The following is a 27,594-nucleotide window of genomic DNA, read 5'->3' on the forward strand; positions in this document are numbered from 1 at the left end:
GTTAGACAGCTTAATTGGCAGTAGTTCAAATTCAACCCAGAGCTCTGGCAGATGGCTTTCTTTTCGCAGATAAGTAAGCCTGGGACCGAGGCTAGAGCTATGGGGCGCGTTCGGAAATGCGCCCTGAACGCACTGGTGTGCTCTCTTGTCGTTCGTTTATTCAGTGCACTCAGTGCGTTGCCGTTCGAAAATCCAGTGCGCTGCGCACCGGGTGTGCCGAGTGCACGCACTGAGCAAGAGGGTAGGGTTGCTCAGTGTGAATGGTGTGTTGTAACTGGTCGTTCGTAAATAAGGCACACTGAACGCACTCTGTGACGTCACCGCCCACCACACTCAACAAACTGACCACATTCCCGGTGCGCATAGCCGAACGCGCCCATGGTCACTGGACGTCGTGTCTGTCGTGCACTATAGGTCACTGAGTCCAGCCAGGCTGAGCCAGCCATTTCTATGGAGCCAGCCCTACCCTACCCTAACTCCGGTCCATCGATAGTAAAGGCCTTTGTCATTGTCGCATTTCTTGTGATCTTTCATGATAGGTAGACAGTTAGTCAGGTGGTAATAAACGACCAATCATAACGTAGTACTGTGTTGGAAGGATATAGCCTATGCTTCGCTAACAACGATTTCTGGACTTTTCTCGAGGCTCCCTGCTGCTGAGGCTGCTTTCCCAGAATAGTTATAGTTTTATAGTTGAGTTTAGTAGACAATCCACCATAATAAATTAGGGCGTTATCTCGAATTCCTAGCTAACCACCTTACCCATTGGCTCAGCTCCGTTCAAAATAGGTTGCATCGGAATAATAGACACACCCTCTAGATAAGTTTTACTACCGCCAGTAGAAAACCCACCCAGGCTGCAAACGGCAAAGGGCAGAACTGGTTGTTGTTTAGCAAATTGTATCGTATCGTAGAGAAATGGCTTATCCAGGATACGGTGCTCCCCCGCCAGGACAAGGTGGATATCCAGGACCAGGGCCAGGGGTAAGAGCTATTAACAAAATAATGATGAATGTTGTAATCTGTCTGTTGTCCATGGGCCCATGTTGTAAACGTCAGGAAGTTCACTGACTTGATTTAATTACTGGAGATTTGGCAACTGTAGATTATGGCTAGGCTCGGGTCTTTCGTAGCCTTAATGTGTTTTGTAGACAAGAGCCGATGCACATAATTTAGATTTATTTGTGTTTTTCTTTAACCTAGCAGGCCTTCTATTTAATTTGCTGAACTCGCCACGCTCTGGCCTGATATGCAATCCCATCCCCATACTATTGTTAACCCCACCCGCCTATCCCAACACGCACGCACACAGTCAGTGACAAAATCTGACACTGACTTTGTTAAACAAGGGTGTTGTGAGTTGACACAGTGACAACACCCTTGTTTAATAAAGTCAACACTGTTGTATAACACAAGTTGTATAACTATTATATTGCAATAGTACTAGTATAGTAATTGTGCCCCCAATCATTCAGTTTTTGTTAATTATCATTCTCTTCTCTATCCTCTTTCCAGTATGGAGGAGGCTTCCCTGGTCAACAACAACAACAGGATCCTCTATATGGATATTTTGCTGCTGTTGCTGGACAGGTAATTGCCCTGTGAAACATCATGTTATGTGGTTATTTAACTTTTTATGAGTTTTATATATAGCGCAATATTAATCCTTGCTAGTATCTGTTCAATAACAGGAGTTTCCCTGTCTCGGGATGTCCCGATACACCTTTTTCGTTCCCCATCTGATCGCAATCACACAATTTCTGTGTTAACCGATACCGAATACCGATATCAGTGTTGTGATATCGTGTTGTGTTTATAGCTATCTAGCTATAGACTAATTGAAAAACGGGTCTCATGGTCGCAGCTTACGTATTTCCTGTAGGTGGACTCGACGTAGCCCTAGAACGGCTCTTGTTGTTACATACAGTATGTACAGTATTTCACATACAGAGCCATAGAACATAGCCATAGATTTGTGGTAGACCGTTACCATGTGCGGCATGAATGTGATAAATGCTCCGTTTGTACTCACCCATTAAATTATTCCAAAGACGTGGAGTGAAAAATGGTCCTCTAGTTTTATATCCATGTGAAAGTTCTGGCACAAAACGCGTATTTAGTGAATTATCTCCACTTTTTCAAGAGATGCACACGGACGCCTTTCTCTCCGGCGAGGGGACGATTTTAGATTTAGATTTTTTTCACACAATTGGCAGGTGGTGTGATTAATTACCCAGCACCTATCGCAAAGCACCTGCCAATTGTGTGACCCAAACTTTTGTGTTTCCTTGGTCAATTTGTGATGACGTCTTTGGTAAACAACAGGAAGTATCTAAAATCGTCCCCTCGCCGGAGAGAAAGGCGTCCGTGTGCATCTCTTGAAAAAGTGGAGATAATTCACTAAATATGCGTTTTGTGCCAGAACTTTCACATGGATATAAAACTAGAGGACCATTTTTCACTCCACGTCTTTGGAATAATTTAATGGGTGAGTACAAACGGAGCATTTATCACATTCATGCCGCACATGGTAACGGTCTACCACAAATCTATGGCTATGTTCTATGGCTCTGTATGTGAAATACTGTACATACTGTATGTAACAACAAGAGCCGTTCTAGGGCTAGACTCGACGTAGCTGCAGGGTTTAAACCCTCACCAGGCGCATCTCTTCTACTACAGTGACTGGTAGAGTGACTGATGTTAGTCTGCCTCAAATGTTACTCTTTTACCTGCTTTTTACTAACACTAACATTACAAAGATGCCCAGAACATCGAGATGAACCTGTGTAGTTTATGGCTGCTCCAACAGTAGTGGCAACATTCCAAAAAAAAAAAAAAACGGAATGTCAAAATATCCACCGCGGTAGCTGAGACCAGGTCCAGAGCAATTGAGTAATGGTTGAGATGAAGCAGTGAAAGGTCCTGCAAGATACATAACATAGAGACTGACACGGGAGTGGATTTCCACTCCTGTCCTGTCCCACTCCCACAGAAAAAATCCTGCCCTGTCCCAATCCTGGACCAGGGTAAAAAAAAAAATCCTGTCCTGTCCCACTCCTGTAGAATGACTCCTGATCCCATCCCGCTCCCACTCGAGATGACTCCCACTCCCATCCCGCTCCTGTTTTTTTTTCTTTTTTTTAATACCGCATTGTGCTAACGCAAGTCAAAAGAGCGTCTCACTGAAAGATGACTACAAATATGGGTGCTTCTGTTCTTTTGGTTGGCGCCACGACCAGCTGAAAATGATCATTATGATTCTAGATAGATGTCATTCCCGCTCCTGCACGCTCCTGTTGACTTTCATTCCCGTCCCGTCCCGATCCTGGGATTAATAAAAATGTTAATCCCATCCCGCGGGACCCACGGGAATCCTGACAAAATGTCACTCTCTAAATTACATCAGTCTTACCCAATACCCAATCTTTCTGTTTTATGAACACAAGTACTACTGTACTTTATACCTCATAGTCATACTAAGTATTTAAAGTATGAGGTATGTAATTTTAGTGTTAGTAAAAAGCAGGTAAAAGAGTAACATTTGAGGCAGACTAACATCAGTCACTCTACCGTTCACTGTAGTAGAAGAGATGCGCCTGGTGAGGGTTTAAACCCTGCAGCTACGTCGAGTCCGCCTACAGGAAATACGTAAGCTGCGACCATGAGACCTGTTTCTGAATTTGTCTATATATCTTGTGTTGTGTTTATAGCAGACTCCGAGTCCTCACTCAAATGTGCACTTGCAGTTTTGGCAACTCGAAAACAAACTCCACATGCCCCAACATTTTATTTACCTGACATAGTGCCTTACCCTGTGTCGGATCGGTGGTTAGACTGGCATATTCGCCGATACCGATATGACCCGATGCAGTATCGGGACATCTTTAACTTTAGTAAACAGAAAATGCATTTTCAGGTGCAATTTCAACTAATACAGGATATGGATAAACAAGTCAAATTGGAAGTGATGACACAAATAAGAACTGATACACAAGTTGATAAATGTACTCCCACTGATTGGATTAAATATCACTTAAATTACATATACAAATTTTTTTTACAAGCCTGAATTCAGTACAGGCTGAAATGTATAATTAGTTTATATTAATCAACATTCAATTAATACCAGAACTTGGAGCTAGGCTACCAAGTCTGTGAAGGAAGTCCCTCGTTTTGTTCTGTGTAACCGTGTCGATTATGATTGTTAATTGTAGGATGGACAAATCTGTGCTGAGGAGCTGCAAAGATGCCTTACACAGGCCGGCTTCTCTGGTGGATACAAACGTAAGAATACGTACCACACTGTAATTACACAAAGCTAAGGACACAATCACACTGTTATTGCATAAAAAAAAAAAATTAAGTTTTGAGCTGATTTTTGATACAACTTAGTTTTCTTTCTTTCTGTATTTGCTCTTTAAATATATATATATATATATATATATATATATATTTGCACCAAACTTACACCACTAATTTGGTAATATGAGATTCCTCCTATGTCTAATCTTGAAGACCAATATATGAATGTTTATACTGTTCTCTATTCTTTTTAACAGCCTTCAATCTGGAGACCTGTAGACTGATGATCGCCATGCTTGATGTATCCTTCACTAATCAGCCAATCAGAGAAGCTTCAGTTTGATTGACATGGGTTTCCTAGGACTTGTTAGTCGCTATATTCAGTAGAATAAATGGTTGACAAATACTGGAAAAATGTTGCTTTGTTTGTTAAAAAACAAAAATAATTCACTTTATGCCTTGTGTTGTTAACCATAGCCATCATTATATAGAAAATAAGATCAAATAAGATGTGTGCATAACTTCCTGTTGCTGCTTTGACCAGAGTTGCAAGATAAACAAGCGGCCAGGTCTATGAAAACAAGCCCAAATGTTTTACCAGTTTACATCAGCTATTCGAAAATAGCAGATCTACGAGCTCACAGCGACACGCTGTGAGGTTGTACATCTGTTATTTTCCAAAATATTGAGAATAAATTGAAATACATTTTTAAACACAAATCTTGTATGGGGATCACTGGCACAAAATATTTTCAGATGGAGGTCCGTGGACAATTACATATTATTATATATTATATTATTATATATATTCCTTGACATGAAAATAATTACTGAACCACTGGTTTAAACATTAGAAAGCAAGCCCCAAAAGCAACTACAGTTTAGAAACAAATGATGACAGTCATATTTGTCAGGTGAAACAGGCGCTGTGTCTGTTGTGCATCTGTCCTCCTGCCCTCTATGCTAAAAAAAAAACACAACCAGCAACTACCAATATTTACAAGCGACATTACAGAAAAACAAGCCCAAAGTTGCTTATAATAAACAGACATGGCAACACTGACTGTGACAACTGAATAGGAAGTGTGGAGGAAGTGAAGCACAAACAAGTTAAGCCCCTGCAAGGAGTGCAAGCTACTTGAGAAACGGGTTGAACTATATAATGCCTTAATGAAAGAGGAAAGAGCCCTTTGCTCCTCTAGTTCTAGGGTGCATAGGCCGTTGAAATGTCCTCCATTTAGGTGTTCTTTCGAGATCTCCTCAGTTGAGCCCACTCTCTGCCATTTCAGTCTCAATACTTCTCCAGCTGTTCCTGGGGTGACCTCGTTTCCTTTTTCCCTGGGGGTTCCAAACTTCCATTTCAGGGCTTGTCGGGTGATGTTTGTCACCAGTTTTCTGAGGGTGCGGCCAATCAAACTCCACTTTCTATTATAATGCAACAATTTCATATGTCCACGTTAGTGCATGAGTTCATCCTTAACTGAGAGCCTCTGCTAAGCGGGATATGTCCTGTACCATGGGCTTCAATGAGTTCAAGGAACTGTGGGGAGTTCTGAACGGCTGGAAGCAGCATTTCATGTCCATCGATCGGGATCACAGTGGAACTGTGGATCCGCAAGAAATGCATCAGGCTGTGACCTCCATGGGTATGGACAATCTATAACAATCTGGATAAAGAAGCCAGTAAATGCAAAAAACAATGCATGTTAAGGTTATAAAAAACTTAGTATTTAACATATTTAACCTGAAAGGCTTCCTCAGATTCATAACTGGTGCATATTCTAAAAGAAATGTTTAAATGCTTATTTGAATGCCCTATGCCTTAAATGTTATTTGTTGTTTCCGTCTCTAGGCTATAGACTAAGCCCTCAGGCCATGAATATCATCGTGAAGCGTTTCAGTACACAGGGAAAGATCTCCTTTGATGATTATGTGGCTTGCTGTGTCAAACTCAGAAGTCTAACTGGTAAGTTGACATTAAGGTCTCAAGAGCATTTGAAAGATGTATCTCATGTTGTACGAACAGCGAACAAAATAATGTTACTGCCGAGTGAATTTTAAGGGGGGAAAAAACATACTGCATGCCAAAAATATTCTCATGGTTTGGGCATGCATGTTTGAGATTTTCAGTGTTTGTAGACTGGTGCTGCATGTACACTACTGATACACAAATAGGACAGTGCAAGACAGAATGGCACACATTACAGCATATTATTGTTGAAACCAAATCAGTATTGTTTTAGTCTTTTTAATGTATGTTGACCAATGTATTTTTCAGATTTATTCAGAAGAAGGGACACAGCTGGACAAGGGGCTGCCACATTTCAGTATGATGATGTAAGTTTCCCTTGCTGAGTTGTCATTCCCAATAAAAATCACAACCTTCATTATTGTAACAAGTACCGTATCACCAGCTGCTTGGCAGATACACATTCTGAGGCTTATCTCTCCCTGTCTTAACTTCCTTCCAGTTCATCCAGGTCACTATGAACACATGAACAATACGAGAAGAAAGGGACCATGGTCTTCTAAATCATCTCATATAAACGGCATATTTAGATGTTTCCATAACATTGTTTTTATACCAGAATGTTTGCGTTATTGTAACATTCCATTTTCACATTGTATGTTATGAATGAGTGCACATTGTATTAGGTATATGGATGGATGGAACATGAGTATTACCACACGATAACCACTAGTCTACTTACAAACAGGAGGATATTATCACTGTTTTGTGATTATGATTGAGCTTCTAGCTTTTTATCAGTCACCGCGTTAACCAAAGGTGTCTCTGGATGCTGCAAGATAATAGACCGAATGAATATACTGTAATGTGAAATGAATAAACATTGCAAATGCAAAACGTCTTGGTTCTTGACTGTTAGAGGTTAGGTGGCGTTTTATGAATCCAGTCCCACACGTGAACAGAGCCGTCTGTGGCAGCAGAGAGGACAGTCCGGGGCCGACTAGGGTGCCATACATGGCAGGTGATAAAGGCAGGCAAAGAAGTCTTCGAGTCTACTGCTGTCATATGACCATGGTGCTCAAACAGTGGCTTAGTTTCCTTTGACTCTGCTGACCAAGTGGAAGTGTTATAGATCTGTACCGCTGGGTTAAAACCTAGCAGAGGAAAATTATTGTAAAATACACAGATGTGATGCTGAGTGACAAGTGCAAGCATTTCAATTAACAGTGCTCAATATGATTTCACCATGACCCGTTTGTTATGTACAAGACTTACGTTTTCAATCACCTAATTAACCTGGAATATACTTTTAGATTTGGCTATACCTTTAAACTCTGGAACACCTGTTATATACAGTATGAAGCAACATCAATTTCTTTTTTAATTTTGAATATATATATAATTGTCTTAGTTTTTCAGAAAACTAACGGATTTATAAGGTATTTTGTGAATTTGCCTCCACCCTCCGGTCTAAATGGGTTAAAGGTATATTCAGTGATTTCACTTAATTCAAATATCACTTATTTTTTTGTTTTGTTGTGATAATCCTCTCTACTATAGAGTGTGCTGACCATATAAGGAGTTCCTCCCTGTCCCCAGTTAACCCCTGGGGGTCAAAAAACCTTAGGTTTAGTTTTTGACTCTCTATCCTGATTGGACGAAAGGCTTAGGTCCCAGCCAAAAACGAAACCTAGGGTTTTTTGAGTGAAATCACTGAATATACCTTTAAGGTACTAGTGCATTGTATGATCAAAAGTAAAACAAAATAGATTGAAAATGACAGTTTCCATACCTGACACAGCAATGCAGTTGTCCAGCGCCGGTGCCCATGACAGATTCATGAATTCAGTAATAGGGCCATCAGTTTGAAGGTCCAATTTGGCCTGATGCACAGCTGTTCTCAGATCCCTGAGATCAGACACTATAACTTGTCTGGATGAGGACAGCCGTGCGACCTTACAGCATGCTGGGACTGGAGAGGACTGGTCCGTGGACACATCCATACACCAGTGGACAGCATCCTTACCATCTACTGCTGGTATGGGCTGTGGAACAGTTGGTGTCCGTGTATCCACTACATATAGGTCCCCATTGCAAGTGCAGGCAAGGAACACATGGTTGTTCATCAAATGCAAGGAGCTCAATATGTCTGTGGTGTCCGTTTCTATGAACAAGAAAAAGATAATAAATAGCAACCTGAAAACTATTCACTTGAAGTTCATTATTCACTGTACCAAAATATACATATTTATTTTCTAGCTGGTGTTATCATTTTACATTCATAAGTCATGCTCTGCACTTCTATAAATGCACAGAATCTGCATTGAAGAAAGGAAGCCCGCACAACTCCAATTCGTCTCACTGTCTATACATTCTTACGCGGTCGGGGAAAGTTAAAGAATACCAGCACCCACGGACATGTCATTTAAGGCACTTTTATTATTTTCTGGTTGGCATAGTATGCTGCAGACAGCACAACGTACGCGTTTCGGCTTGGAGCCTTCGTCAGCGTTTCATTGTTGCACAGTCTCTGCATATCCCGATAACAGTCTAACCATGGGGTCTTCAACGTTTTTCAGGCAAAGGACCCCTTAGCTGGTATAGAGATGAAACAGGGATTCCCTAATAAGAGGGTATGCACATGACATCATCATCATACCCGGAAGATATGCGGGAATGCCTACTGAGTGGCAAGAAAACTACTTTCTGGCCATGACAGCCTCTATACACAGTACACAGCTTTCATGACAGAGTCCATAACATCTGACAAATCATATCAGCATTCAGCACTCATTTATTTGGATTTTGGAAACTCCCTGTGATGATTGTACAGTGTACTTATAACTAGGCCTGTCACATTTAGTACATAATTGCCTAATCGCAGTTATTTGAGATAATCAATTATTTTCTGCATAATCGTCATGATCATTTCCATGTTGAAAAATGCTCAGCTTTTTTAAGCTTGTAGATCGAAGGTATAAAGTTATTAAAAGGTTATTTGTCATATCTGCCCTGTGCAACTTGTTTACAAAGCCTAAAACAGAAATGTAATTTTTATTCATAATGTTCTACAACACAATTAAAATTAAATACATTTTAGTGACTTCCTCCTGGGGGATCCCGAGACGTTCCAAGGCCAGTGAGTCGATGTGTTTCCTCCAACTGCGCCTTGGTCTGCCCCGGGGTCTCCTCCCAGTGGGCCGTGCCTCGAGGACCTCCCTAGGGAGACGCCCAAGAGGCATCCTAACCAGATGCCCGAACCACCTCGGCTTGCTCCTTTCCAGGCGAAGAAGCACTAATCCGAGTCTCTCTCGCGTGACTGAACATCTCTATCTCTAAGGGAGATGCCAGCCACCCGTTGAAGAAAACTCATTTCAGCCGCTTGTATTCGCGACCTTATTCTTTCGGTCATGACCCACACTTCATGACCAACCGATCGACTTCAAACTTGCCACGTGTATCGCTGAGGTGTGCCAAGTGGGAGGTCAGTAGGACCGGTGGTTGTACAGAACTTCAAAATCCACAAATCTCTTTATTTGTCTGGGTGTCCGTCTCTCTCTGAGTCAGTCCCCTTCATGCCCCTATATGGAGATAACTGTATCTGTCCGTTGTCATCAATATGACATCATAGTACTACATAGCGTTATAGACTGGCCTGCTATGATAATACACACTATTTAGTGACAGGGTGTTTATGGCTCGACCGCCATTAAAGAAATACGACATGGCAATACGCTACCCTATGGCCGTAGGCCTCAACAAAGGCCACCCTGTCACCAAGAATGTGACCGCGCCAAAGCACAGCCGCAGACGTGGTTGTCTCACAAAACATTCTAAGTTTGTGCGTGACATGATCCGCGAAGTTTGTGGATTTGCTCCATATGAGAGGCGAGCCATGGAGCTGCTCAAGGTGTCCAAGGACAAGAGAGCCTTGAAGTTCATCAAGAAGAGGATTGGCACTCACATCCGCGCCAAGAGAAAGCGTGAAGAGCTAAGCAACGTCCTGGCCGCAATGAGAAAGGCTGCTGCCAAAAAGGACTGATCTGGCTCATTTGAAATAATTTGTGCACGCTTGGCGTTTAATTAAAGAAGAGGACGCAGACTTTATTATTTATTTAACAACACTGAGCGCGGTTTTGCACAGCTGACTTTGGGGTGGTTGTTTGTTGTTTGTAGACGTAACGCTTGTTTGGGGCGGGAGGGATTTTGAAAGTGATTATTATTTCTTGGTTTTAGTTTGTTTGCCTGTTTATTTATTTTATTTCATAGGGAGAGAGACAGGGACAGACGCACTGTGCACTGGTTCAACTGAACACCGTTGATTATGATGACAATCTCTCATTTCGTGACAACTCTATGTACTACAGATACAACCCTACGATCCCGTTGTTTAATTTTCCTTAGTAGTGATTCGCCTTAATGTAAGAAGGGCGATTGTTACAGTACAATAAGTATTGCTTAACCAGAGAGGCATATGTTCCCAACTGACATATGCCTATTGTTTCTCATTTTAACCTTTACAAAAACAAACCACCCAGCTTACAGCTTACCCAGTGCATAGACAGACTTTCCTGAGGATAGTTCAGTAAGTTCAATGTTGCTGATCAGAGACCCATGAAGAACGCTGGGTTCTGACATTGATCCAACTGCAATTTTGCTGCCTCTTTCTACTACAGCCTTGGACTCAATGTCGCCAGTCTTTCTTATCACATCTGTCATTGGAGAAGAAGACACAGGAAGGTATCAATCATGTTGGAGGAATGAGTTGATGTTAACTTATACGCACGCACGCATGCACAACAGGTATTTAGCAGCAATTACAGTTGTGTGGTGCAGCTGTATGTATATTGTGTATACTTTTATGAATCTGTGCTCCATACCATGTGATCATGGTCGTGAGTTAAATAAATGATGATGAGGATAAACGTTAACAGAATATAGGTGCTGCAGATATGTAGTACATCTTTCAGAAAGTCTATTAAGCCCCAACTACTTGAGTTTGTAAACATGTTTTTGTTCTGGGAGGTCCAAATCCAATGTAATGCAAAGTGTGAATGTGAATAACTGGTGATTGTGAACCATTGTATAATAAAAACCTTGGCATTGTCCTGTATCTCCCAGGATGAATATGTGCATATATGAATAAACCCAGCAGTCATTAGTTTAAAGATTAAAACCAGAGAAAATGAAGTATGGTATATTTCATTACCAAATGGAAATTCTGTGTTGAGTTAATTCATATTTATATGAATACACCAATTATCTTTTATGTGCATTGAAAAGGCCACTTACCACTATCTTCCACTCTATCCCACAGTTGCAGTCTTGAGGTAAGCCCATCATTGGTAACAATACACCTTTAATGAATACAAGGAAATATTAATATCAAAAGGCTACCTTTAAATTATTGTATTATTAAAATCATGTAGAAAAAATATTTGGGATTGAAGCTGCATTCATGGTTTATTTTATGTGGTATTCTGTTTTTGTTTAGGGCAAGACTGTCGCCTAAATAAGGTATACCATTACCTACCCATTGGAATTGAAGCATTATTGCATGAAGGGACCTCACACAGTAATCCTGTACAGTGTACTAGTGTAGATAAATCATGCATGTAAGACCACTCACTGCCCTGAGACCCTACCTACCGTGTTCCTGGAACGTGTTTGAGGGTGTGAATAGGGCCTCCTGTGAAACAGCTACGAACCACTTTGAAATCCCGATCTGCACAGAGACCCTGAACACATCCAACAAAGTAGCAGCAGTGAGTGACGCTGTGCAATATTTATAATGGTAAAAGCTTAAGCTCTTTAGATTCTATACATTACCTTGTTTTCATCGGCAAGGAGTTTCAGAGGCATGTGCAGCTCTAACATTTCACTTTTAGATGGTCGATAGCCTGCCACACAGACAGCTATAAAGACAAAAACAAAACAATCTCCTTCAGAATGATATTGTAGTCTGTAAACTACTGTTGTATAATAATAATGATTGTACTAGTTAATGAGTAACAATCTTATTATGCTGTCATAATCATCATTTACCCACTTCTTTCTGATGTCCAGTCTATGACCCTGGTGGGATATTCCAGTTGATAGACATGCAGGTCCTTGTATCTAGAGGAATAGGTGTGGACAGTATGATCTTTGCAAACAATATAGAATACCCCATTGCAAGCAGGCAGGCAGGCAGGCAGACAGACAGACAGGCAGACAGGCAGGCAGACAGACAGACAGACAGACAGACAGACAGAGACAGATAGAACTACACACTGATCACACTGCTGTAAATAAATAGTGAATAGTAGGCTAAATCACAAGAAGGGAAATGTTTTGAAAGTCGCATATAACACTAACAGCCTTCTAAGTATGGGGTTTAATTTCAACCGATTGGATATCATACATACACATTTTATATGTCTTACGTTTTGAGCGACTCTATAAACCAGTCATCAAGAACGTCATCAAGCACGGTTTCGTCCATTTCACTACCAGTGGAATCAGTCTTGTTCTTTCTTGCACGTTTCTTGCCTTGCACCGTTTGAAACTCCAAATGTAAACTGACTGAACTAGAGCAAAGAGATTCTCTTTGACTCGAGGCAGTTCTGATGAACGACAAACCAATACTATACCGCCACCTATTGTACCGGAGTGGCATGATTTGCTATTATATTCTTAGGCACTGACTGCGCACTCAAATTATGATTGTTACACAGCACAGGGAGGGAGTGTACACAACCACGCAGTGCTAAAAATCAGAACTACACAGGGATACCAGGAATTCAATAACTCATCATCATCATCACTCATTCATCACACTGGCTGTTGACATTCTCCTCCACCTCTGCAATCTTCCAGCTATTGTCCTTTCCTGATGTTCAAGAGAAGAGCTGCTGTCACTCTCTCTCTTATGTCTCATTCAATCAAATCACAAATAGTATGTCATCTCTCCTTGACAATGGAACTCTGATCATCAGTCTCCCCAGCTTTTCCACCTTTGTTTGAGACCTGCATGTACAAGAGCTTCAACTTGCCAGGAAGCATGGTTGTTGATGTGCTCCAGGCCACTTGCAACATCTTTCCTTTCTAGGCTCTAGGGCCTAGAGCCTAGAAAGGAACTGTCTGAAGACTAAGAGCCTAGAAGGCTCTTAGTCTTCAGACAGTTGGAAATTGGAATAGCCTCATCGCCAACATGAATCAATGCATGTGCACACTTACAGGCAGACAGGTATTACTATTACATATTACTGTATGTATGTATGCATGCATGCATGGATTACATGGACAGTGTACACAGGCCAATGAGCATTGCCAGGGACAGTGTTGGTCAGCAAGAGAGACACAGGGAGACTTCAGTGTTTGTTTAAAATAGCGTTTTCTTTAACAAATAACAGCACAACTTATCTTAACAAATGTGTTTGTAGGCCTATGTAATACTGAAAATAAATATAAACTAAATGAATAAATCCAAAAGAAAAGTTACCATACAGTATGCTGTCTCAATGTGTGGCTGCTGGGGTTACCACCCAAGCATACACAATGCATACTTGCATAGGCACACACATTTAAAAAGCTGCTTGAATCTACAATATTTTAAAGATGGATAGTTTAAAGACAAGTTAATGATACACAAATGATTGGATCTTCTTACCTTTTACCATACTGACTGAACGTAGCTTGTTATTTAGCAGTATATTTTACTGGAATCTCTAAAGTGCTTGGAAGTAAGTCGGATTCGTTTCCAGTGGGGGTTGGCCTCCGCCAGGGCTGCACATTGTCACCTATCCTCTTTGTGATTTTCATGGACAGGATCTCAAGGCGAAGTCGTGGCGGAGAGGGTATTTGCTATTTGGCTTGGTGAGTTAAGGGTTGCATCACAGCCATCACTGCTTTGCAGATGATGTGGTCCTGATGGCACCATCGGTCCAAGACCTTCAGCTCGCACTGGACCGGTTCGCAGCCGAGTGTACGGCAGCTGGGATGAGGATCAGTGTCTCCAAATCTGAGGCCATGGTTCTCAGCAGGAAACCGGTGGATTGTGCATTCCGGGTAGGGAATGAGTTCAAGTATCTTGGGGTCTTGTTCACGAGTGAGGGGAGGACGGAGAAGGAGATCAGCCGGAGAATCGGAGCAGCAGGGGCAGTATTGCAGTCGCTGTACTGACGAAAAGAGTTGAGCCAGAAGGCAAAGCTCTCTGTCTACCGAGCAATCTTTGTTCCTACTCTCACCTATGGTCATGAAGTGTGGGTCATGACCGAAAGAATAAGGTCGCGAATACAAGTGTCCGAAATGAGTTTTCTTCGACGGGTGGCTGGCATCTCCCTTAGAGATAGGGTGAGAAGTTCAGTCACACGAGAGAGACTCGGAGTAGAGTCGCTGCTTCTTCGCCTGGAAAGGAGGTGGTTCGGGCATCTGGTTAGGATGCCTCTCGGGCGTCTCCCTAGGGAGTTCCTTGAGGCACGTCCCACTGTGGGAGGAGACCCTGGGGCAGGCCAAGGCGCAGTTGGAGGAAACACTTCGACTCACTGGCCTTGGAACGTCTCGGGATATCCCAGGAGGAAGTCACTAATGTTGCCCTGGAGAGGGACGTCTGGAACACTCTGGTAGAGATGTTGCCCCTACGACCCGACTACGGATAAGCGGTTGAAGATGAATGGATGGATGAAGTTTATGATTTCCAAGTCTGTTAAATATCAGGACAAGCTGCATTAGCCATAATATTTAATCAAACATTAAGCAACAGAACAGCATCTGAGAGTTGGACAGCAGATGGTTGGACTGGACAATAACTCCAGTTTGCAGCTTCTGTACTTTCTCCCATTGCGGTTTTAATAATTTGATATGTGCACTTTTGCATTCTAATACACAATGAGATAAGACCTGGAACAACGTCTTTATTCAGAGTCAAGAGAAATCATCAATTGGAAGATCCCATTAGTATACTGTACACACATAGGTACTCAATATAAATACTTTAATTCTGACATTTAACAATATAAAAATATATACATGTCAGACATATTCTGTTCTGAATTAAACTTAGGCTACTCAACACATATTGCTTGACTTGTACGCCTTCAGGAAGTGTTTTGAAAGTAAGAAACCATTAACATCTAAATCTGGCTTCTATATGGTTACTGTACTTGAATTGAACTAACAGGCAATTACATCAATTCTACAACAGGTCGTTAAGAGGAAGCAATCTGATTGGTTGAAACGGTTTCTAGCCGTTGATCAAACCACTACTGTTCACCACCTAATCAAAACAAATAATTCAGCCGCTCTGTTTTCCCAGAGCGCTAGCAAACTCGGTGGCTAGGCTAGCTAGTTTCTTTGGACATTTGTGGTCGTAGTGACTACATCTGTCATTAAAAAAAATATATTTTTCAGCGATTTTCTTTGTTTTAAGGGTAACTGTTGTAGAATTGCAATATTACACTTGAGGGTGTTCAGTGTTCAGTGATGCTTGCGGAACTCGACTTCGTCTCGTTCCTGACCGCATCCCTGTCGTGGCAATAATCACGTTAAACAACACCCTCTCGTGTAATATTGCTTAAATCATTTGTAGGTCCCACAATGCTGGCTACTGTACTGCCACTTGCACATTAATATTTTCTTAGAGAAAAGATTTTGATTTAAAAACCATAACATTGGTTGGTTGTTTGAACAGTATTGAGACTATGTAAGTGTTTAAATCTTTGGTGATTTTGAGAGAGAGAGAGAGACCACATCTCAAGACTTGTATGTCCACTATTCAGGTATCATGTGTGCCGCACACACCCATTTAAGCTGTGTCTGGTCCCTCAGGTCTGCTAAATCTTCAGATGAGAACCAGCTGCATTGACAGGCATATGCCCGTGTCCCTCTTTTCCTCTTCAATTTGGCCCTCAGCTTCTGACTGTCTGGCATGTTGTTTCTGGAAAGGCAATCAGTAAATCAGTGAAGTCAGTCAAAGAAAGCAAGCAAGAAAGCAAGAAATGACAAAACCAAAAGCTATCAATATAATAAAGGCTAACATCTAAAATGTTCCATTGTAACCACGGCACCATCACTGCATTCATAGAATTGACTTCATAGTTATTCCAATTCTGGTTCAACGTGGACCCAATCTTTTTAAATTTAAATATTTATATATATATATATATATATATATATATATATATATATATATAAATTTAAATATTTTATTGTCAAGACATTTGTCAGTCAGAGAAGAGAGCAGCCATATGTAGGAACACACATAAAAAAAGAAATAAGACATATTCAGGAAAATAAATCTGTCAAAGAATTATTGTCCAAATATAAAATACAATAATATAATCTGCACCAAATAGAAACTACAAATCTAATAGTATGTTTTATTTATTATTCAACTGAATACAATTGCATCCTACAACTACATTTGCTGTAAGCGTAAGAAAGGTTAAAAAGGTTAAAATAATAAAAAGACCAGGACTACAGGTATGTCGCCATCTTATTCCTGTGCGTTTATGTAACACTAAGGTAATCAGGTATTGATAAAACTCCCACTCCTCCAAGTCTTTGCACATCTCTGCTGTGAGAATGTTCTTGGTAATTATCATGCTGGACTGCCAGCTCATATTAGTGTAACAAGTGACATGTCACCAGGAATTAAGTTTTCTTCCTCCCACAACCTGCACGACGTGTGAATACAAAATGGAAACAGAAGCACAGTGGTCGTCATGTCGGGTGAAAGCCAAGAAGTCACCTACGTATTTCCTCATCATCATTGTAGACATGAAGACATGTGACTTCCTGTTAGTGTTAAAATGTCACACTTCCCAGGTTTACTTCTTTGTGAAAGACTGTTTAAATGTGTGGTCAGGTCACAGAGAACACATCAAGTTAGGTCCGACACCAAAAAATGACGCTCACTAGTTCTGGATAACTGCAGCATGACTTCACAGTTGACACTGCACTATGTTAGGACATCAGCAATACACACACAATGTGAAGGGAGTTATACAACAACAGCCTTTTCTCAGGTGACAACCTCAGGCCAAAAAATCTCCAACAACACACACAATATCTCAATATCTGATGGGAATTTGCTCAGCAAGGATTAATCCTACCGATTTTGGCGACTTACTTGCTTGTAGTGCCACCCAAAATATCAACTTTGCACAGAATATATCGCATAATCTAATAGGTAATTTCAAGATGTAATCTATATTTGTGACTTACATTCCTCTAGTGCACAACTTCGGACACATTTTTCTGTTGAGTCTAATGTGCTGAATGGTTAGTGAGCCCACCTAGGACTCCGGAGATTCCAGCTCTCATCAATGTGTCCCTGAGCAAGACACTTGGGCCTGTGCTACACCTTCAGTTCAGTATATGGGTATTTTGCCAAACGCTTTTTTTTGTGCGTTTGGGCCTATCAGCCACACGCAAACGGCGTTTTCAGCCACTCAAACGGGGGTTTTTGGAAACGGATAAATAAGGGAAGATTTTCCAAAATATCCGGATCAGTGGATCTGTGTAGTAATGCAAACGGAGCTTTAGAGAAACGATGACGTCACCCCTCATTAGCGCATATCATTTTTACTATAATATAGGTGAGAAATGCAGCTTGCGCCTGGAATCTATACGGGTATCTATCCAATGTTTTTATATCACTGTGTTAATAATAACTTATCATTGTTGCATCAACTGCACCACGTACGTCACCAGCAAGCAAAGGCTCTGCATCGTGCATCCAATAAGAAATAATTTCAGCCTACTATAGCCCAGTCCACGGTGGCCACCAGATGTGTGTAGGCTATTTGTATTGGTTCAGAGAGCGAAGCATGAATAATTTAGTTAAATTTAGTTACATGGTTCAATACTGCCACCTTCTGACCAAATCAATAAATAATCATGCAAGGCCAAACTTGTATTTTAATTTCTGCAAGGCAGGCTGCTATCCTACTATAAATGTGCCACATCTCTGTGTGTCTGCGTGTGTGTGTGTGTGTGTGTGTGTGTGTGTGTGTGTGTGTGTGTGTGTGTGTGTGTCTGCGTGTGTCTGCGTGTGTGTACGGATTGTAATGCACATAACTCGAGATCCGTTTGCCCCACAGAGTGTTCCACACCCCCACAGGGAGTGCCCGGTATCGAGTCGGTCGGACCCACGGTTCTCCAGAACCACCACAAAAGGCTCTGGTCAGGCTGTGCCAGTGGACCTAATGAGGCCAAGTCCCCTCACCTGTGCAATTTCCAGCCTCTGCCTCAGCCAATTGATTGCCATGTCAACCCCACACCTGCCAATAGACCTTGCTCACTAAAGCTATTTAAACGCTTGTTTAACCGTTTAATCTTGGATTTTCTTTGCCGTTCCTAAATTCAAATTAGTTTAGACCAGGGGTCTACAAGGTAGATTGTGATCTACCAGTAGATCACAAAGGCTGTGCAGGTAGAACACATGACATGCCCCTAAAAATATATATAATTTAAATATAAAAATGTATTTTTGTACCTGCCACTTGAATTAAGGTGACTTGATTGATTGACATCAAAAAGTTCCTGTCAGCTCAAACCCACAATGCAAGTCTTTGTTTTCAAGTGTGTTGCACAGATGTCAGTAGCATTCTACAGTTATATATATATTTTTAAAACCCTACCAGTTCCATTTCCGCGCGAGCAGGTGGGGCTTACCGCAAGGTCTATTGATTACTTAACCAGTCCACTTTTCACTGTCAGTTTGCAGCACTCTTCAGACACAGGCAGACAGACAGATACAGAGATCTCCATTTGGGACACAGACAGACAGTTAAAATGGGTGCTATGACACGTTGCATCGTTCTCAAGTAGGCCGGTGGCCGACGGGCACGTACAGGTCTAGTATCTTTAATTATATACTCAAATAATGTTATGTTGAAAACCTCAAGAAATATTAACTGAGGAATATGATTTAATTTAAAAGTGTTGAGATCCTTGACCTTGGAATGTGGCCTTTGGACTTTCATTTATTTTAATACATTTTGTGTAGCCAATTCTTTTTACCTCTTTTTGTCCTCAATTTAGTCATTATGCCAAATAATCCCTCCCACTGCTGCATATATACAGTACAAATACACATGGCATGTGAATATTATTATACACACACACACACCCTCCCTCCCCTCCCGCCTTCTCTCTACTGAACAACATCCAGTGTGCTTGTATACGTTTTTTTTTTAAACTGACCTCACAATGGTGCAGACTTGCTCAGTAAATAAGTGCCACAGAAGGTCACGTCGAGGGAATGAGCCAGAAAACGGAATTAGATTTTCAGCTTTCCAGCATGGAGACAGCATCAAGGAACCCAGATTGACGAGTTTACAAAAAGACGTAGAATGGCTTGGATCTCGGCTGTATGGCGCACGGGCGCAGAGACATAACGTTCAACAAAGTATCTAAGCACAGCCGTGTTTGTTCACAACATTTTCCTTGTCCTTGTAAGGTATTTGGTCCTGACGTTCTTTCTATCCATCCTGGTGTTGGTTCACTATGTTGTCGCCAAGCACGAGCTCAATATTTACAAAAACATACCACCGTCACTCTATTCTGAGTGATGTGGGCTAGAGTTTAAAGCCCACAAGAATGGCGCCGCTAGCTTTTCAGATGCCACCCCCCTCTTGGTGACATACACGTTTTTACACCCTATAGACACTCGGCAAGTCGGATGCATCGCGGTGGCTTCAAACCCCTTGACTAGTGGAGCGCAGGTAGTTCACCCCTGCATCACTCGACTTTGACCACAAGTGACAAAACTCTGATGCTCATGTGGAGACTCACCTCAGGAACAGGTAATCACAGGAGGTGTCCCATGCATAGTCATCAAATAAAAGCACACGGAAGTCACATGATGTGCACCTCAACTGGTCGCATGACCTGTTAACAGAGATTAATATTTATTTTCTATTACAATGTCTGTGTCTGTGAGCACAAAGCGATATTTGCTCACTGAAACAATTTAAGTGCAAAAAGGAGGCCAGCAAAAAGGCACACAAATGGAATGCAGGGCACAGGTGGGAGTCTGACTGTTACAGCAGGTTTGAGCAGGTTTAAGTGCTCCTGATGAGCAGATTGGTATCTTGCATGGTTTCCTCCACTGTCAGTGTGAAAATTGGAAATTGAATATACAATTAATCTGAGCACCTTTTTGATATAGCCGTTCCAATGCCGTTTGTGACGGAGCTTCCTCCAAGAAAAACTGGACAGCATCTGTATTCACAAAGGACAGCATAATGTACGACAAATAACATAACAATAATAGACGAATAAAAAAACGTTTTAAAGTTAATGATATACATAATTGCCCCTGCAAAATTATACTAAATCATACAGTAGTTCTTCCCAGAAAGGTGTGTATGTACACACAAACACACTTACTTTTTCCCTCCTATTTGAGGCAACGGCTTCTTGCCCGTCTCAGGTCCTTTTGACAGCTGCCCAGTCTGAAAGTATAGGAAAATTCATCATATCTATCTATCGGTATCTATAAAATCACCAAAAAATGTCAGTCAGTCAGTCACTCTGTCTGTCCTTCAGTCTGTAGCCTACACTTCCTTATATTAACCTGACTACTGACTCGAGGCAGCAGAGAGTACTCTCTACTGCCCCATCTGGCGAACATCATTTGCTGTTCATATATTCAGAACGGGTAAGGACTAGTTATTAAAATATACCAATATGTGTGAAATCTGAGTAACATAAATGTGAAGCAAAACACTAATCTGAAGAAGACTGGACGATTGTGCCAGCAATTTAGCTAGCAGTGATTCAAATAGCCTGGATCCTACATCCTGAAGCCCAAACCACACCAAAGGGTCGGTCGGGACAAAACTTTTTTGAGTGGTGCAACCTCTCCCTTACGGAGCTATGTGTGTGGGTGGGTGGGTGGCTGGCTGGGTGCCTGGGTATGAGCACGAAAACAGCATGGTTGTTTTTCACCACCTAACACACACAAAAACACACACACACACACACACACACACACACACATATTAACTGTATATATGATGCTTTCGGGTGTGCCAGTACAGTACAGTACAACTCAATGAGTTGCATTGGTGTGGTTTACCTTAAAAACGTTTTAAGGTAACCTGACCCTTTGGTGTGGCTTGGGCTTTAGACTCACTAAATTAACACAGGATGCAATCATGTCACCCTCCACGAGTCCTTGGATGCAATACTGTACTCACTGTACTCTAACGTTGTTTAAGTAGGACTCCTAAAATGTCCCTGGGACCCATCTAAAAGACCAATTACATTGAAATCCTATTTACATCACTGAGCTAGGTTAGTGCATTTATGTCTTTTGGTCACATGCACATCTTAAATTATGTGCCCTTTCATTCTTTCAAAATAGCAACGTGGGGTGCCCACATAAAAATAAAAACGTGTACAGATATTTCATCTAGGATGAAAGGTAGGCTACAGAAACCTGCACACATTCTCACATGGTTTCTCATTATATTATGATTAGAAGTCAACATTTCAGGTCTCAACTTCAGACCTGACGAAGGCCTTGTGGCCCAAAATGTATTTATTTTGTTGTACAATCTCAATGTACACACTATGTCCAGTTGCCCACAGCACTGACTGAACCCTCAGACTTCAGTTAACATCACCTGAGTTCAGCTCAAGGTTCTTAAAATGTAGTAAAAGAGAAATGGGACAGCATTTCACAATGAGTTGTTGCTATAATGTTATCTAACAAAGTCCTATGAATACGCAACTAAATTAATTTGAGTGTTTGATGTTCGCTGCCCGTTTACGCTTCCTGCACTATAAATAACTGAAACTACTTATAAATAACAACCTTCTTATTGGACCACCGCTCGTCCAAATTAATACTCATGTACTTCCATTTACAGTGGGACATTGAGACTGGCCCCCCTAAGTACTGTAGCAGTAGGTTTTGCTCACACTCACCTTTGGATGAGAGTCATAGTCCTCGTCTAACAGATCTTCTAGTAACGCATCAATATCTTCGGTGTCACTTCTAAGATATTTAAGGCACAACAGGAAAACACAAGTCCATGTCATAATACTTATTATATCAGCTTATGGTGTTGGTATGGTGTACATGAATATATTTGCTATAGCTTAATAGACATGCATGTTCTTCTCATTTAAATTTCTGACATTCTCCTTCAAGGTGATATTATTATACTAGCGCTGACAGTTTTTGCACCTTGATGTCTAATTTAATTAACAGTATATAATATACTTGCTGCAATGTTGGTATGTACATACTGTACTGGATGGATATGCTATGTGTATTATGTAGATAGCTTTTATTTATTTGTCCTTTGCACCCCCACCCTCACTAACCCCCTCCTTCTCCTTTCTGGAAATAATGATGGAGCTTGCACAAAATCGAATTTCACCCACCTATAAACCTAGCATAACGATGCTAGAGCCATGACCATGGCATGTTTTCATTAAATCTAGATTAAAACAGCTCTCCATGGCAAGTATTTGACAACAGATACACGATACATAATATAGTAACAAACATTACAGCCCCCATGCACAGCACATTATTATGTGCTGTACCTGTACATGGGGGCTGTAATGTTTGTAAACACTGGACATTTTGGATTGGGCATTTAACATAGTTAAGCTCCAGAAGATAAACGTACAGAAAATGCAAGGCAGGATATTCGAAATTAACTTTAATTACACATAGTTGATCTGTTAGCTAACGTTAGCCAATGTTGTAAACATGCCTGTGTGTTTTCTTTCCCTCGCTTTCATTATTGCATTTCACAGATTTAACAGGATCCGTGTGAGCTGGAGGTCTGATGGAAACGTCCTGACAAAACTTTGATTCAACTTCATCAAGGAGGTCGTCCAAGTCGTCATCCATAGTGTTGGTAGCTACTGTCTGCTAGCGTTAGCTGTCTAGCCTAGCTAGCTAAATTGAGAGCAGAGCGGTGCAGCCAAGCACGCCACGCATCCTGTTCGTTGCTAGGTAGCGACACGACGTGGTTATGTTGTGACAAAGAAACTGTCTGGTAGTATGTGTCTTCACTCTCCAGAGGTCGCTGTTGAGCAGTAGTGCGCAAATTAGGGGGTTGCGTTCTAAAATAAAACAATACAGTCCCACTCCCTCCAATGCAATGGTAGTATTGAATTACGGTATGTATCAAATACTTCGTAGCTTGCCTTGAATAGACTTATTTGACGAAAACGTAGCCAAAAAACGAACCCTGTACATTCATAGCAGTCTGGAACATCTATGGCTGGGACCGATACACAAAAGGTCACACATTTACCGCGAAATGTTCTCACGAAGGTTTGCATTTGTAGCTGTTGTATTTGTTTCTAACGATGTGAGATTATTGAAGAGGAGAAGAAAAAAAGTAGACCGTTGTCGGCAGGATTCGAACCTGCGCGGGAAGATCCCAATGGATTTCTAGTCCATCGCCTTAACCACTCGGCCACGACAACTTGATGTTATGATGTCACGTATAGTAAGAATTTGAATATCCCAGCATGCCTCGGGGTGTATCGTTTTAGTATTATTGTTATCCATTGAAATGATCTCAGGGCAATCAGCCGATCAGGAGCCGGGAAATGCAAGTTTTGACTTGCATAAAACCAACGTAAAGTCTGAAGAGAAAATAAACAAAAACTAAACAAATTAAACTACATTAGAGTTGTAAATTATACAATACACAATTTAGCTGATTTGCAAAACCCATACCTACCAATTAATTAGTCTCAATTACCAGCAATGCGTGCATGTGCCTCATTTAAACAGCTAGGCTAGTAAGGCTACTCAACAAAAAAGGCGAAGTCTAACAATACATACCTTATTTTCACTGCAAACCAAATTTATTTTAATGTGTGCATGCAGGTGCTCCGCTCTCTAGGGTGCTGCTTTTAATTTTTTGCGCCGGCGAAAATGAAAGCCTGGTACAGAGGCTATAGGGTGCACCCTTAGAGTATATACTCTATGGGTGCACCGTGCTGCTGAAAACAGCCTGGTTGTTGGAAATAGTAGTAGCTATTACTGGCGTTATCAATCAAAGCAACTAAAAGTACATTTCAAAATAAAATTAAATACAGATTAACAACAAAATAAAAGTATTTTAAATGAAAAACTATATGTAGTATGTAGAACTCACAGTGTAATATATATGTTGAATAGAAAAGGGCTCTTTTGGGACTCTAATAACATTTAATACTAAGTTCTAGCTATAGGCTATTGCAATTTAGAAGTTTTTGATAAGCTTCTACTGGGACAGTGAGTGTAGTGCTTCATACCAAATCACAAATCTACTTTAATTTTAGGCAGCAGCATTCTATGGTCTGGAGCCATCTTTTCTCAGGTTTCTTCAGGATCTTAAACATTTAACTAGGACAACACAACAAATGAGACAATAGATGAACATTTTTGTTTTATGATGAATTGAACAAGGTGGACCCTATTGTAAAGAAGTGTAATGCTTTATGGTGTTGTCCACAGTTAACAGTCTTGTATTGAGTTGTGCTTGAAATGTACTGTAATTCTAAAAAAAAAAACTGTTAATACATTCATAAATCAATCAATCAATCAATCAATGCATTTGTTTATTTGGGTAGTCATTCAACAATGTTGAATGACAAAAAAGTGCATAACTGTTGCTTTTCAGTATAGTAGCTGCCACTTAATTAGTTCACAGTATGCGTTATCCAAACAGGTTTGTGATCAAGTACTGTAGAGTAATAATAATAAGTAGTAAAGTATATAACAGTAGTTATATAACAAATATGAAATATAAAAAGAGTCTGGGGAGGAAATGAGGTGGTGTGACGCAATCGTACATTGAATTCATTTTGGGAACATTACAACGCAGATCTCTAAATATTAATTTCCAGGTTCTGCATTCTCAAAGGAAAGGATTGCGCATCTCTCTTCCGTGACGTGGCACTGAAGGGGTCAGCACTGCAGCAAGGTATGTACAGTAGGCCTACAGTATATCCCCAAAACGTTTGTGTTTGTCCGCCAATGTGGCTAATGGTCTGGAGCTGTTGTGGAACTCTTTAGGGCAAGATTTAGGTTCACCACCTGTCCTGATCACCTCCCACAGCTTCAGGTTCAGCATCCAGCTGTCACTGACCATAGTGCTAGCTCAGCTGTGGTCTAGTCTGGTGTGCCCCTTTTTCGTCGTATCTGATTATCTTGAGATTGGGTCTCATGGCGTGCATATAGCTGGTATGCTGTAGGTTTGAGTTCAAACACATATTTCTTTCAGGTTCGATTTCAGACACTTGGTACCCAATGTATGGATCAACATTAAGTCCTTCTTTTCTAGTGGTTTAAATGGTGAATTGGAGGATATTTCTTTATGGGTTGTAGTTTTCTTTTCTGTGAGTATTTTCTTCAGACAGGACTGCAATGGAGTAAAGAAAATATGTTCAGATTAGGGATACAACAGAATACTGAGACAAATAACCGGTCTTCTACTTTGTGGAATGGTCAGTCCAGTTTATATCAGTTCATATTTACTTACATAACTTATGCAGAATATCAATAGAGCCAGTATCAGCAGTACTATAGCAAAAATCACCATGTAAACATCTTCCATCTGGTCATTTGATGGACTGTCAGGACAACCTGTGAATGGAAAAAAAACATTTCAAGTTATTGCTGTTAATGTTCTTCTTGCTTCAGTTGCAGTGCTGCTGAGCTGTACTGTAGCTAAACGACCAACAGACATTTTTCTAGAAAAATTATGTCAGAGGAGTCTTGAATCAGTACCTGTTACAGTGAGGTGGACCTGTCCTTCCTGGTTCTGTTCACCCACCGGTGCAGACAGGACACACTTGTAAGTGCCTCTATCTTTGCATGTGAGGTTTTGCAGAAGGATATCCCTAGAGTAATCCCACAGTTCCACTATTCGCTCCACACCAACGTACCATTGAGTGGTGCCATTAGGAAGACTTCTCATCAAGAGCCCATTCAGTTGAGGAGAGGCATCTTCATCTATCTGTGAAATTAGCACACCACCACTAAAGAATGAATGTTGACTTGAGTGTTGACTTTATTTGTATGTTCCGCCGTAGTCTGAAAACCCACCTTTTCAGACATCATGGCCCATAGCACTTACCCCACCCCCTTAGATAGCATTTATGTAGACTTAGATAGCATTTGATACAGACTTATAGCATGTTATGTAGACAGCACTATAATTGCATTGTATGTAGTCATAGCACGTCATAGTACATATGTATAGCATAGTAGTATAGATGTATAGTTTATATGTATAGCTTCATTATATAGATATTCCACTGTTACTTTCTTAGCTTACGCATGTTTCTTGATAAATGTTTTTATGTGATCTATTCCCATGCTTTTTTTGTTCTTGCAATTGTAAATTCTAAATTGTACTGTTTTATTGCTCTTTAATGCTCAATTGGCGTCAAACTTTCCCCAAACATTTTGAATACTTTACTTGATTTGAGATGAAAATTGTTAGTAAAATTATGTTATTAATCGGCAACATTTAATGAAAAAATGTAATTTGTATGTATTTTGTATGTATGTATTACACAGAGTATGGTAATAATATAATTTATTCAATCAGGGTGAATTTTGTCTCCCTGCTCTTCTATATTGAGACATTTAGATCGTGTCAAAGTCTCACCTAGACACAGGATCAGACACAAATTCTAACCTGAACCAAGATTCAATTTATCCCCTGAGCAAGCAACGAACAGGCTACACGATGCAGTACATCAATGGTAAAAGTAGCCTAAATGTCAGCACTTGTGCAGTAGAGGAAAGTTACATGGTTCAGCTTTACAGGAAGTATTACTCTTATTAACTTGAAATCCAACCAATGAGATTATGGCACGCCATATCCTCTTGAATCAAATGTATCTAAAATATTATATAAATACACAAGCAGTACATAAACAGGATGGACTTACCTTATACCATGTTACAGCACGATACTGGACCCCACTTTTGTAATGAGCTGTACATCTCAAGACACAATCCTCTCCACTGTTACACGTCGTCTCTGCCCGTAAATTGTTAATAGCCACACAGTCAATGTGAGAGATACCTGATGAGAACAATTTACAGTCAGTCGAGTGTTAATTGTCCTTGTCTCCCTTCAACTCACTGAAATGAGGACTTTGGCTTTAGATTAAAATACTCACACAATGCAAATAACACGACCCAGTGCATTATAACTGAAGGCATAGCCCTATTTACAAATATAGTCTATAGAGTATAGACTATCACTATAGACAGTCAGACAAGACTATTAGGCTCTGATCCTCTGAAGTCTCTATAGTCTCTTGTTCTACTCTTATTACTCAACTGTACCAAA

General features: G+C 40.7%; 5 protein-coding genes across 6 annotated transcripts; 2 read left to right on the forward strand and 3 right to left on the reverse strand.

Moving 5' to 3' along the window:
- Window positions 1-561: 561 nt before the first annotated feature.
- Window positions 562-7,136, forward strand: sri (sorcin). 2 transcript variants are annotated; one of them, XM_083761646.1, is made up of 8 exons: window positions 562-984; window positions 1,516-1,590; window positions 4,218-4,287; window positions 4,563-4,606; window positions 5,804-5,951; window positions 6,158-6,271; window positions 6,584-6,642; window positions 6,777-7,136. In XM_083761646.1, exons 1-8 carry the CDS (start codon window positions 919-921, stop codon window positions 6,801-6,803), a joined length of 603 nt encoding a protein of 200 aa, XP_083617772.1. In that variant the 5' UTR covers window positions 562-918; the 3' UTR covers window positions 6,804-7,136. The 2 variants fall into 2 exon arrangements, with proteins under 2 accessions (XP_083617772.1, XP_083617773.1); XM_083761647.1 differs by having other exon boundaries at window positions 575-977; window positions 1,515-1,590; window positions 6,777-7,132.
- A 52-nt stretch (window positions 7,137-7,188) lies between these two features.
- Window positions 7,189-12,803, reverse strand: wdr73 (WD repeat domain 73). Its single transcript, XM_083761645.1, has 8 exons — window positions 12,700-12,803; window positions 12,324-12,391; window positions 12,104-12,189; window positions 11,924-12,012; window positions 11,567-11,631; window positions 10,825-10,986; window positions 8,067-8,438; window positions 7,189-7,428 (listed from the first exon to the last, which is right to left on the reverse strand). The coding sequence occupies exons 1-8, from the start codon at window positions 12,756-12,758 to the stop codon at window positions 7,190-7,192; spliced, it is 1,140 nt and encodes a 379-aa protein (XP_083617771.1). The 5' UTR covers window positions 12,759-12,803; the 3' UTR covers window position 7,189.
- LOC310856307 (large ribosomal subunit protein eL36-like) lies at window positions 9,977-10,321 on the forward strand. Its single transcript, XM_083761649.1, has one exon. It carries the CDS (start codon window positions 9,999-10,001, stop codon window positions 10,314-10,316), a length of 318 nt encoding a protein of 105 aa, XP_083617775.1. The 5' UTR covers window positions 9,977-9,998; the 3' UTR covers window positions 10,317-10,321.
- A 3,206-nt stretch (window positions 12,804-16,009) lies between the features above and the next one.
- On the reverse strand, window positions 16,010-23,271 carry cfap418 (cilia and flagella associated protein 418). The gene is made up of 6 exons (XM_083760282.1): window positions 22,996-23,271; window positions 22,196-22,265; window positions 20,651-20,715; window positions 20,417-20,482; window positions 20,054-20,149; window positions 16,010-16,190 (listed from the first exon to the last, which is right to left on the reverse strand). Exons 1-6 carry the CDS (start codon window positions 23,133-23,135, stop codon window positions 16,025-16,027), a joined length of 603 nt encoding a protein of 200 aa, XP_083616408.1. The 5' UTR covers window positions 23,136-23,271; the 3' UTR covers window positions 16,010-16,024.
- A 1,555-nt stretch (window positions 23,272-24,826) lies between these two features.
- cd83 (CD83 molecule) lies at window positions 24,827-27,579 on the reverse strand. Its single transcript, XM_083761047.1, has 5 exons — window positions 27,422-27,579; window positions 27,188-27,324; window positions 26,016-26,244; window positions 25,768-25,871; window positions 24,827-25,647 (listed from the first exon to the last, which is right to left on the reverse strand). The coding sequence occupies exons 1-5, from the start codon at window positions 27,462-27,464 to the stop codon at window positions 25,489-25,491; spliced, it is 672 nt and encodes a 223-aa protein (XP_083617173.1). The 5' UTR covers window positions 27,465-27,579; the 3' UTR covers window positions 24,827-25,488.
- Between the last annotated feature and the right edge of the window lie 15 nt (window positions 27,580-27,594).

Source organism: Protomyctophum parallelum (genome assembly GCF_964188405.1).
Source record: "Protomyctophum parallelum genome assembly, chromosome: 3".
NCBI lineage: Eukaryota > Metazoa > Chordata > Actinopteri > Myctophiformes > Myctophidae > Protomyctophum > Protomyctophum parallelum.

Bases quoted from the DNA above. Each gene is read 5' to 3' on its own strand.
- sri (XM_083761646.1), top strand. From the start codon at position 919: ATGGCTTATCCAGGATACGGTGCTCCCCCGCCAGGACAAGGTGGATAT. The intron at 4,288-4,562 runs GTAAGAATACGT...TCTTTTTAACAG, and splicing joins CTTCTCTGGTGGATACAAAC to CCTTCAATCTGGAGACCTGT. The intron at 5,952-6,157 runs GTATGGACAATC...TTCCGTCTCTAG, and splicing joins TCAGGCTGTGACCTCCATGG to GCTATAGACTAAGCCCTCAG.
- LOC310856307 (XM_083761649.1), top strand. From the start codon at position 9,999: ATGGCAATACGCTACCCTATGGCCGTAGGCCTCAACAAAGGCCACCCT.
- wdr73 (XM_083761645.1), bottom strand. From the start codon at position 12,758: ATGGACGAAACCGTGCTTGATGACGTTCTTGATGACTGGTTTATAGAG. The intron at 12,013-12,103 runs GTAATGTATAGA...GGATGTGTTCAG, and splicing joins TCCTTGCCGATGAAAACAAG to GGTCTCTGTGCAGATCGGGA. The intron at 8,439-10,824 runs GTAAGCTGTAAG...TCTTGTTCATAG, and splicing joins AAAGTCTGTCTATGCACTGG to AAACGGACACCACAGACATA.
- cfap418 (XM_083760282.1), bottom strand. From the start codon at position 23,135: ATGGATGACGACTTGGACGACCTCCTTGATGAAGTTGAATCAAAGTTT. The intron at 22,266-22,995 runs GCATGTTTACAA...TAAATATCTTAG, and splicing joins GAGGGAAAGAAAACACACAG to AAGTGACACCGAAGATATTG. The intron at 20,716-22,195 runs GTGAGTGTGAGC...CTATACTTTCAG, and splicing joins ACTATGACTCTCATCCAAAG to ACTGGGCAGCTGTCAAAAGG.
- cd83 (XM_083761047.1), bottom strand. From the start codon at position 27,464: ATGCCTTCAGTTATAATGCACTGGGTCGTGTTATTTGCATTGT. The intron at 26,245-27,187 runs GTAAGTCCATCC...CTAATTTCACAG, and splicing joins GTGCTGTAACATGGTATAAG to ATAGATGAAGATGCCTCTCC. The intron at 25,872-26,015 runs GTACTGATTCAA...TTCCATTCACAG, and splicing joins GGTCCACCTCACTGTAACAG to GTTGTCCTGACAGTCCATCA.